Raw genomic sequence first — 11,449 nt, forward strand, 5'->3', positions numbered from 1 at the left:
CTGTGAAGCTTACAAGGCATACAAGAATAGCAGCTGTTGGGCCTCCCCTGGTTGAGAGCTTCACTGTGAAGCTGTCTGCAGCCTCTGCAGCACCGGTTCGATCCTGGCCGGCGAGGGTCCCACATGGCATGGCAGACCTCTCCTGTGGTGCCCACTGCTTCCCTCAGCAGTGTATTTCATCAGTCTGCCTGTTCTGTTCCCCGCTCTGTCTCTTGTGAATCCGCTCACCCTCCCGTGCATCTGAGCTGTACCCCAGTTCTTGTATAAATAAATAAATAAATAAATAAATCTTAAAAAAAAAAAAAAGAATATCAGTTGTTATGTGGAGAGAATGCATAATTAGTATAAGTTGAATGCATTCTGACTTGAATTCTCTCTTTTACCTCAGGAGAACATCCTTTCTGATATTTTACTACAATAATGAACTCCTGTAAAGTTTTATGCATCATAAATACTCAGTTTCCTGTTCTTACGTTAACAAAATATTTAGTGATTTGTAATTATTTGTTTAGTTGGTAAAGATAGAATTTCAAACTATTAGAGAGGGTAAAAATTTCTAGTTGTGGCTCTATGCAGAATTCACAAAAAAAGCTTATGGTAGCCAAATTTTGCTTCAAATTTATTAGTTCTTATAGTTAATGAAAGGTAGAATATAATAATAGGATATTAAAATAATAAGTTTTGAGTCTGACATTGACTTTTTTTAAAAATTTAAATTAATAGATCACAGTTGAAAACTTTGGTGCAACAGAAGTGAAAGAGCTGGTTCTAAATGGTGCAGACACAGCTGTTAACAAACAAAATCGGTAAGTGAATTATAGCAGCATCAGTGGCAGTAATAAGATTCAGTAAACATTTTCTTAATTCTTTACAAACATGTCACATGTCACAATCTTATGTTTTTACTCAGATAAAACTTTTTGAGTGGATAGTGAGGAAGTAATCTGCCCTTTGCTTCTGAAATCCCTTTAAGACATTAATAAAAGGATAAAAGATCATAAAAAGAATAGAGAGGGGAAATGATACAACAGCAAACACATTTTGGAAGCTAGTAAACAGCAGTAGCCAATCAGAGAATGCTGACATAAGGCAGCAAGTTTCTAATGCAGAACAAAGGCTCAGGCATTGGCAATAAAAAATATATCAGAAAATGTATGGGGTTTAGTGGAATGTAGAAACAGAAACATTGGCTGTTACCAGAAGCAGTGAGAAATCCATTTTCCTTAGCATTTCCATAGCCTGACAGTATACTCTCTTCAGCCTGAGCTCATGATTGAAATCTACCTTCAGCAAGATAGAACTAAAAGGACTGTGGACTTCAGGACAGTTAGGCAAAGCCAGAGCTGAGGGCTGAACTAGAAAGAGGGAGATTGAAAGTCTGCATCTTCCTCTTTCTTGACAATATATTGGAAGAAAGTGTCTAATTTTAAAATGTGAATGGATAGCCAAAGGTGAATAGACATTTAAGAAAAGATCAAAGGAGTCAAAAAGAATATCAAGGAAACAGAAACAATGAAGGATAATGAACAGAACTTTAATAGAAACTGAAATCAGTACCCTCAAAATGGTATAAGAATGGCATCCATATGAGTATTGCTAAGAATTGAAAAAAAAAAAAAGAAAAATAATGGTATGAATGAAATTTGACAAAGAAACATACCAAAAACTTTGCAGAACTAAATGGCATGCATTTGAAGATTGAAAGCATGGCAAGTGAAAAAAATATGCCAAGGCAAAATACATGAAATTTCAAAATCTGGAAGAAAAAATGATACTAAGTAAAAATATACATTAAAATACACACACATGAAGAACTAAGAATCAGAATAACGTCAGACTTTTAAAGAATGACACTGAAGCTAGGAGATTAAAATTCTGGGAGAAAATAATTTTTAACATAGAATTCTATATCAAATCAATCAAGTATGTGGGTGTATAAAAACATTTTCATATTTGCAGAATCTCAGAGAATTTATTTCCAATGCATTTTTCTCAGTAAGTTACTAAAAGATGTATTCTAACAAAATAAGAAATAAAACCAAGAAAAAGGGAGACATGAAATTAAAAAAAAAAAGCCAGTATAGGAGAGAGGCAAGGTGAATTTCTTCTGTAGGAACAGCAATGTGAAAATTTTGAAAGAATAATTTGGGTTAGATCAAGAAGATGGAGGACTCTAGGAGGATTGTCTCCAGGAGAAAAATGCAACTGATGCTACCTAGAATATTTGAATGAATCTCGAACTTGATGTTTCTGTTGGAGAAGTTGTAGATGAAGTAGCAATCTAAGGGAAACAAAAGTTCTTAAGAAAAGAAAGGTGACTATAGAATGCTTAATTTGCAGATGTTACTTATAACCATAAAAATGTTAATAATTAATACTGAACCAGAAATCATTAATAATGTGAGCCTTTGGGGGAGGCAAAGTGAGAGTGGGGCAGTTAAAATCCTCACCTCTCACTGTAGACACTCAGTTCATTTGACAATAATTAAAACTGAAAGTAGCAAAAAACAGTGAACAAATAGTTGCCTTCAGATAGTGGAAATTTCTGGTGGAAAGATGCAGACAGAACTGCATTGTTCTTTTCTATTATGTTGTAATTCTTTAAACAAATTTTACTTAATAGCTGTTGCCAGGGACTTGATCCAGGTAATTATAAACTTGATTCTACTACTTAGGAGGTGTGTAGCTGTAGGTAAATTAATTGATATCTTCATGCCTCAGTTTCCTTTTCTGTAAAGTAGGATAATATGTACTTACTCCTGGGGTTATTTTGAGGATTAAATAAGGCGAAAATTTTAAGGTGGTTAGAATAGTATCTAGCACATGTACGTGCTCAGTAAATGCTGGCTGTTAGCACTATTATTGACATTTTAAACTACATATAATTTACTTTGCTAAAAATAAAGCTGTTTTTAAAATGTGAAAAAAATACATCTAATTATCCTTTTAAAATTTTTATTTTGAAAAACTGATAGATTTATTTTCAGCTTTCAAAGTTTTTATTATTGGACTAATTTTTAAAGTTTCTAAATATTATTTCACTTAGAAATAATTAACATTTTTTATTCGAGGGGAAGGAAGGGGGCAGATATGTTTTTTATTTTATACTACCTAGTTAGATAATGAAAATGTTGAAGACAAAAAACACATGCTACCACATGAAATTATTTAGCCATCATGCTTAAGAGATTTAATTAGCATGGATAAATTTTGTTTTCTAATTAGATGAGTTATCATTACAAAATTATCTCTTCTCATCAGAACCTAATAGCATATACTATGAATTTTTCCTTAGACCCACCCAATTTTACATTTTACAATGTAATCTTTTTTTTAACATTTATAAATTCAGTTTGAAATTATAACTTGCTAATTTATTACATAATTTTAATATAGGTGACTGACTTTACCAGTACCCCCATTTACAGCATCACCCTTTTTAATTTGGAAAACAAGAATATAAAACATTGAAATCAAATTCTATAGTACCCATTCTCATTGTGTGTTTAAACAGATAGAAAATTGCATAAAATGTTTGTGGCTAGTAACAAATTGAATAAAATTGTAGTTCTAATTACTGGATAACAGAACTTCCTTTTTTCCCTTTAATTTCCTTTTGTATCACAACAGGTAAAAAAGCATCAGAACTTCTTTGCGTATATTTATGCACATACATCTGAAAAGAATCTGTACTTGGAATTTTTAATGATTAGTCTAAAAGAATGCTTACTGCCTCTACTAGGTATTTAGTTTTTAAAATAAATTTAGCTCAGGTTCCTTGAAAACCAAGGGAAAACAATGTTGTCTGTCAAATAGTTTGAATTCCCAAACTCTCATTTTTTCATCATACTAATATTTTAACAGATCACTGTTATTGAGGATACATGTTTAGTAACACATATTAGGAAATGACATGTTCCACTTAGGAATAGCCTAAGTGGAATGGCTATGAATGGTAAAGTCTACATGCCTCATAGATACTCTGGATTTTTTTTTTTTATAAAAAGAATAATAAACTTTTATAAAAAGACTTTGTCCCCTTTGAGCACTACTTCATACTTTCTCAGTGTTGTAGATAAGTAACAAAAAGAGCATTCTCTGTAAAAATAATATTTATGTTCTGTGCTTGTGTGTTTTCATTTCTAGGCAAGAGTTTGTTGATGCTTATGTGGACTATATATTCAATAAATCAGTGGCTTCCTTATTTGATGCTTTTCATGCGGGCTTTCATAAGGTCTGTGGAGGAAAAGTCCTTCAGCTCTTCCAGCCTAATGAACTACAAGCAATGGTTATTGGAAATACAAATTATGATTGGAAGGAACTGGAAAAGGTAGGGGAAAACATCTATGATGTTAACTAAATGGAAAGGAAAAAAGAAAAAACATGGTTTATTGAAGGAAATCTTGCCCTCTTGTTTTCTGTTTTATATTATTTATTACTGTCATTGAATAGGAAAACACTGTACCCTTCTTACTCCACAGTGAATTAATTTAATTATGTGCAAATTAGGGATACCTTTTTCTACTTGTCATAAAGTGGTGTCATATGGAAAAATGTCATTTATGCCAGCAGTGGGATAGAAGCCCCAACTAAAATTGAACAGGTTTTCATTCTGCCTGAATCCTAGAAAACCATTAAGAAAAAACACTCAGAGTGAAGATCTTTTTTTTTTTTTGATTAGGCTTAATGTTAAATTTTTTTAGCAGAGAATAAATAGCACTCGTGATTTTCATTGACTGGTGCCTTAGCTAAAAAAGGAAACTTTAGGGAAGAGACTAAGAATTTTTGAAAGAACCTTTCTCTCTTTCTCCATACAAGTAATTCTCAGATATTTCTTCAGATGTTAAACGAAAGATGCTAGTTTTTGATCAGCTTTGAGAGAGATATGCATAGTTGGGCTATAATTTTTTGTCTTTCTAATCTAGCAACCTTTGATATAATTATTGCATTAATAGTTTCATAGTCTGAACCTGTTAATAGCTAACATAAAATAATAAGTCAAACTAAGATAATAAACACATTGGAAACAATTTGGTATTTTTAAATAAAATTAATCATATACTTGCTATAATACTAAGCAGTTCTAGGTATTGTTATGTTTACACAAAAATCTGTAAACAAGGGGAAAATGGGAAGTTATTTAATGGGTAGAGAGTTCAGTTTTGCAAGATGAAAAAAGTGCTGGAGTTGGATAGTGGTGATGGTTGTACAATCTTAGGAATGTACTTAATGCCACCAACCTGTATACTTAAAAGGGATTAAAGTGGTAAACTTTGTTAAGTATATTTTACCACAGCTTATTTTAAATTATTTTTAAAAATCTGCAAATGAGTCAAGAACTGGGAACCACCTAGATGTCCTCGAGTGGATGAGTGGACAAATCAGTGTGGTATATATATGAAGTAGACAGCTACTGAGCAAAAATTAGGAATGCATTATTGATACATGCAACAACTAAAGAATCTAAGAAGAGAAGCCAGTCTCAAAAGATATGGTCTTTGCCTTCTAGTACGAAAGTTTAGTGAATGGTATCTACATAGGCTGCACAAATCTGGGAAAGCTTCTCACTAGAGGGTATTCGCACAAGTTAAGTAAGGACTTGGTTCACTGCATTTTCTTTAAAGCCTCAAACTTTGACTACAACTCCTGTTGAATGGATCAAAAAGTGAGTTAGCTGATGTTTAATTTTAGCCCAAAAGGGTAAGTAGAAATTTCCTGATGAACAGAGAAGGAGGTGGCTTAAGTGGTCTAAGGTGAGGGAATAATATGTGCATAGAACCTGATACTAGAAGATTCTTGCTAAGAACTAAAAGATAAAGTCAACTGTGGCTGAATTTTAAAGAACATTTTACAGTTCTTCTCTCCACCTGTTCCTCATAGTGCTAATATTTTTAAAAGGGAAAGTATACTTAGTTCTGTTGCTGCAGATTACCCCAAACATTACTGGCTTAAAAACAATGAATCTTTATCTTCTTACAGTTTCTGTGAGAATTCAAGAATGACTGGGTGTATTTAGTTCAGTTGTCTATCATGAGATTGCAATTAAGATACTGACTGATGCTTTGGTAATCTGAAGACTTAAGAATAGTTTCCCTTCCAAGGTGGCTCACTCACATAGCTGTTGTCTAAAAGGCCACATTGTCTAACTTGAGGACTTCTGTATAGGGTACCTTGAGTATCTCATAAAATTGCAATTGGCTCCCTTCTCCCCCCGGAATAATGATCAAAGGTTGAAGCCACAGAATTTAATGATGTAGCTTCGGATGTTAGTATTTCTCACATCTGCAATATCCTAATGATTACACAGGTCAGGCCTCTTTGTTGTGGGAGGGAACTGCAACAAGGGTATGGTTAGCAGGGAGAGAGATCAATGGGTGTCATCTTGGAAACTGACTAGCACAGGAAATTATTAGTGTTGCTCTTACTACCATTTTTTTTAAAGGGGAGGATAGAATGTAAAATAATTGGCTTGACTTCTGTTCATGAATATAGGAAATGATATAATCACAGATAATTTCATGTTGAACTTTTAGTCATCTAACATTTTAGTAATTTGTTTATCCTTTAGATATTTACTTTTGAAGATAAGACAATCCTGTCATGTTCTTTGAAGTGGTGGGGAGGCATTTCTGCTGATGTGTACATATTTTTTTCCTTTTCCCATAGAACCAATAGTTCAAAATTGCAAAATGTCCAGGAAAAGATAGGTAATCAACTGAATCTCATTAGTCTCAAACTCCTGGGCAATAATGTGCTAAGGAAGCCAATTTATCAAATTCAAGACATAACTAATACCCTTTCATATTAATAAAAGGTTATGTTGTTTTTAGAATACAGAATACAAAGGGGAGTATTGGGCAGAACATCCTACAATTAAAATGTTTTGGGAAGTATTTCATGAATTACCATTGGAAAAGAAGAAACAATTTCTGTGTAAGTATTTCCAACTAGTTGTTTTATAATAATGGAATCTAATAAACTTATTCTCATGGATATTGATTCACTTTGGTAGATAAGGTTTTTTGAAATTATTTTTTATTATTCTAAGATCCTGTTTCTAATTTTCAATTAGAATAGTTTTTTAAGTCTGCACTTTATTATATGTATTTTATTTTGAAAGCTAAATCCAGTCTAAATAGAATTGGCCCTTATGAAAACAACCTATATACTGATTATAGTATACTAGGGTTAATTTCTTTCACAATTTCTAAAAAGTGTTCTGGTGCACAGGTCTGTGTTCATTAATTTTCTTTTCTCTTTTTTTTTTTTTAAGATTTATTTATTTATGCATACAAAAACTGGGGTACAGGCCAGAGGTGTGGGGGGGTGAGAGGATTCACCAGAGACAGAATAGGGAACAGAACAGATTGATTGACTGAAATAAACAGCTGAGAGGAGCAGAGGGGCGAATCAGGAAAGGTCTGCTCACCATGTGGGTTGCTCCCTGGCCGTGGTTCGAACTCTTGCTGCAATGGCTGTGGATAGCTTCATAGGTTTCATCTTTATTAACCCCTTGCACCACCAGGGAGCCCAAAAACTGGAAATTTTTATAGAAAATAGAATTTTTCTTTTTTAAGCCTTAGTTCTTTTATTCATAACCTGCTCCGTGTTTTTCATTTGTTAAAATCTGCATTCTAATTGCAGTTCTACTCCTGCGATTATCAAGAATAACTTTGTCAGTCATATTTTGAAAATTAATACATGAATCCTTCACATACAATGAGTACCAGTCGTTCTTTGAAAGTGATTTGAGTTTTTGGCTGCCCATTTTAGCTTCTCATTTAAAAATGATAAACATTCCTGATATTTAGTGTTGTAAACTTCAGCTTAAAAAAAATAATAGAAATCAATAGAACAAAGAATCAAAACTGTATTTTGTATTTATGAACTAGATGTAAACAACTAGTCAAATGTTTTTGTTGGAGACCATAAAACATTTATTAAGCATTTGTCATATACACACTACTAAGATTATACTTTTTAAAAAAAAAATTGAAATAAAAAAGACAATTTAATTAAAAACAAGAATGAAATATTGTTACATTAAAGGTTTAATTTAATATCCAGCAGTTTGGAATATGACCATTTTGGGCTGTGTAATCAGATTTTTTTTTTAAAGATTTATTTATTTATACAAGCACTGGGTACAGTCAGAAGTGTGGGAGGGTGAGAGAATTCACCAGAGCCAGAGCAGGGAACAGAACAGGCAGACTGATGAAATACACTGCTAAGGGGAGCAGTGGGTGCAGCAGAGGTCTGTCGTGCCATGTGGGACCCTCGCCTGCGTTCGGGGATGGAACCAGCGCTGCAGTCTGCGGGCAGCTTCGCAGCCCAGTGCTCAACCGCTGCGCCACCAGGGGAGGCCCGTAATCAGATTTTTTTTTTTAATTTTATTTTTATATTCCCTATACAATTGCAACCCCCTGATTTTGACCCCATTCCCTCCTTTCCCGCCCCCCCGCCCCCCAAAGTGTGTCTCTGGTTCATAGTTGTTTGTTGATTTTGAGTCTTTTCTTTCTTATAGTTATTCTTTTTCCTGGTAATCAGATTCTTAATTCAGCTAAGAATCAGTAATTTGACCACCCAATCCCTGCAGTGCTGGTAATCAATACAAATGGTGCTTTTTTCCTGCATCGCCACTCTTTTAAAGAAAAACGAATGGTGTGGATGTGTAATTAGTGTCTCAAAAATCATGCCTCCACAAATTCTGGAGATAAGCTTCTACATTAGAACAAATGTTATTACAAAGCTTTGTTGTAGTGACTGTACTAAATTACTTCGAACTCTGTATTGTTATTTTGAGGCATGGTTGGCTGAATGATTTTTTTCTTGGCAGTATTTTTAACAGGTAGTGATCGCATCCCTATTCTTGGTATGAAGAGTCTAAAACTAGTCATCCAGTCTACTGGAGGTGGTGAGGAATATCTCCCAGTTTCCCATACCTGTTTTAATCTTCTGGATCTTCCAAAGTATACAGAAAAAGAAACACTACGATCTAAACTGATCCAAGCTATTGATCACAATGAAGGCTTCAGTTTAATATAACTTTGGAGTTATAACTATTCAGGTTACTGCAAAAGCATTAAAAGAGTTTTTGTGTTTTTCTTGTGATGAATTCAGCAAGGTAACAGAGGTAACTACTATAATTCTTACTTGCAAAATGTTCAGTGCTATGAGTTTTCATGAAAACCAAAAAAATTAAAGGAAATTGAACTGTTAAAATTAAACTTATTGTACAGAACCATGGTTTTTTTTCTTTTGTCATCTTCCAATAAATATACAAGTATTGTGAATACATTCAAGTTTTACTAACATGAATTTTAAGAGTTTGCTTATTTCACAAATGATATGGTGAGTGCATGGAACTGTTGCTTACTTTTCCTTTTTCAATCACGGGGGAAAGCCTTTAAACTTTGGCCTGCAAGTCATTTATTTTTTTCATTTTGTAAATAGTGTTAAGTTTTGTAATAAAATAGTTATGTTCTGATACCAGTACAGTTTCTATGGTTGTAATTGAGTTAAACTAACATTTAAGGGTTAAAAGTTATTTAAATCTTACTCTCAAACAATATGAGCAAAAAATTATCACAGTGAGAATGTCTTCACTTTTTTGCTAGACTGAATGTCCTTGTACAAATCTATATTATGGATAGAAGTTATCTAAGTAACAGCCCTCTTTTCTCTTTTGTGAATCTTGAGATGCTGCTAAGTAGAAGAGCTTAATATTTAGTAATGTAAGAACTTTGTTCTACAGTTGCCAGGAATAGAAACATTAGCTACTATGAGAATCAGTCTTTGAGTTACAGCTATTGATGCTACAGGTTGGTATTTAATAAGTTTTCAATGATATAGAAAATATTCCCTTAGTTGTGTCATTAAATTTGAGTTAATGCAGCACATGTGACTTTCTGCTATAATGCAAATATTTATTTTTCAAATGTTTAAATAATAAAGATTTATTGGTTTAATATTTAAACTTTCAGTGGTTCTCATGAGATTTGAAATTCTTCAAAAATAATGTCAGGGAAGATCTCTTAAATTTTGGATTGTTACCATTCCCACACAAATTTGTCTGTTTTATAGAGGTCCCACGTCTCTTATTTGTAATTCCAAAATTCACAACTCTGAAAAAGAAATATTGTGTATCTCTTTTGCAGCAATCTCATCAGAAACATTGAGGCTGTTTTGTGGCATTAAGTGGAACTCTGGGCATACTTCATTTCATTGCATTTTGCAGATGTTGCCATTTTACAAATTGAGGCTTGTGGCAACCCTGCATTAAGCAAGTCTGCCTGCACCATTTTTCCAACAGCTCAGATAATGACTAGCATTTTCTGATAAAGCATTTTAAAATTATGTACATTTTTAGATACACTGTTGCACACTTTATAGGTTATAGTATAAACAAGCTTTTATATGCGTGGAAAACCAAATATTTTGCGGCTTGCTTTTTGTTTCATTATAATATTTATGTGATGGTCTAGAACTGAACACATAGTCATCTCTGAGGTATATCTGTATTTGCACATTTTACTATGGCAATATTAATGTGTTTGATTACTTACTGTATTTACTTAGATGCTGCCTCAGTCCCCAGTGGGATCCTAATAATACGTGCCTTAGAAAGTTCTGTTAATATTCTTTAATTCCAAAATGCAGATGACCTGATGGGTTCTGAATAACAGTCTATGGACCTCTACTTTTCAGTAGTTTTAAACTTCTGGTGAGCCGTATCTCTTTATTATAGATAAAGTCCTAAAACAAATTCTCACCGGGGTTGAGAATTTTCCTCAAAGTAGCCTCCTTACCTATGAAAATTATTCCATGTACCTAATACTATACCATTTCCCTGTGCATCCATTCCTGGAGGGTAATGATTGTTTACATGGAAAATTTGTAGATATTTGTGTGTCAGATGCTTTTTTTCTTTAGTACCCTCTGTATGCTATGAAGCTGATCTGTGAAACAGCAGCCACATGGACTAATACAGATGGATTTCACTGACCAGCTATCTAAAGGACCTACCATCTTATCTGGGAGCTCACAAAGCACACAATAGAAGGCTCACTTTGGGTAAGTCTGGTATTCCTTCCCTCCCTTTGTTGCTGTAGAGATACAGTGGGCATTAAATAAGGAGACTCATGGTAGAAAATTAAAGTACCAATGAACACTTTTTCAAATTGCCATTTGCTTTAACGAGAAAAGTCTTGAGACTATTGTAGCTCAGAGTGGAAAGCTGGTTAAAAAAGAGTTCACTAAACTTGAAAGATATTTGATCTCCAGAGATTTAAGAGTTACTGTGTTTGTAGTTTCTTAATTTGGTAGAAGCCATTGTTCAGACTGGCTGAGAAGGCAGAAGAATCAAGACGTGCATTTATATGCTGGCATGAAATTAGAAATTTTTAAAAGGGTTGACTTCTAAGAGATCTTTGGCCCCCTTACAATTTTC

The 11,449-nt window shown here is 33.5% G+C and overlaps 1 protein-coding gene across 11 annotated transcripts in view; it reads left to right on the forward strand.

The window, feature by feature from the left end:
• HERC4 (HECT and RLD domain containing E3 ubiquitin protein ligase 4) overlaps positions 1-9,982 on the forward strand; it is a 112,255-nt gene extending 102,273 nt beyond the window's left edge. For all 11 annotated transcript variants that reach the window (XM_054690214.1, XM_054690220.1, XM_037495906.2 and 8 more), the window contains 4 exons: positions 724-806; positions 4,147-4,330; positions 6,831-6,933; positions 8,837-9,982. In XM_054690214.1, the coding sequence (XP_054546189.1) occupies positions 724-806; positions 4,147-4,330; positions 6,831-6,933; positions 8,837-9,045 (579 nt within the window). In that variant the 3' untranslated portion in view covers positions 9,046-9,982. The remainder of the gene's footprint in view (positions 1-723; positions 807-4,146; positions 4,331-6,830; positions 6,934-8,836) is intronic.
• The last annotated feature ends 1,467 nt before the right edge of the window (positions 9,983-11,449 follow it).

Source organism: Talpa occidentalis, unplaced genomic scaffold (genome assembly GCF_014898055.3).
Source record: "Talpa occidentalis isolate TD23 unplaced genomic scaffold, MPIMG_talOcc4v2.1 talOcc4.8, whole genome shotgun sequence".
NCBI classification, from domain to species: domain Eukaryota; kingdom Metazoa; phylum Chordata; class Mammalia; order Eulipotyphla; family Talpidae; genus Talpa; species Talpa occidentalis.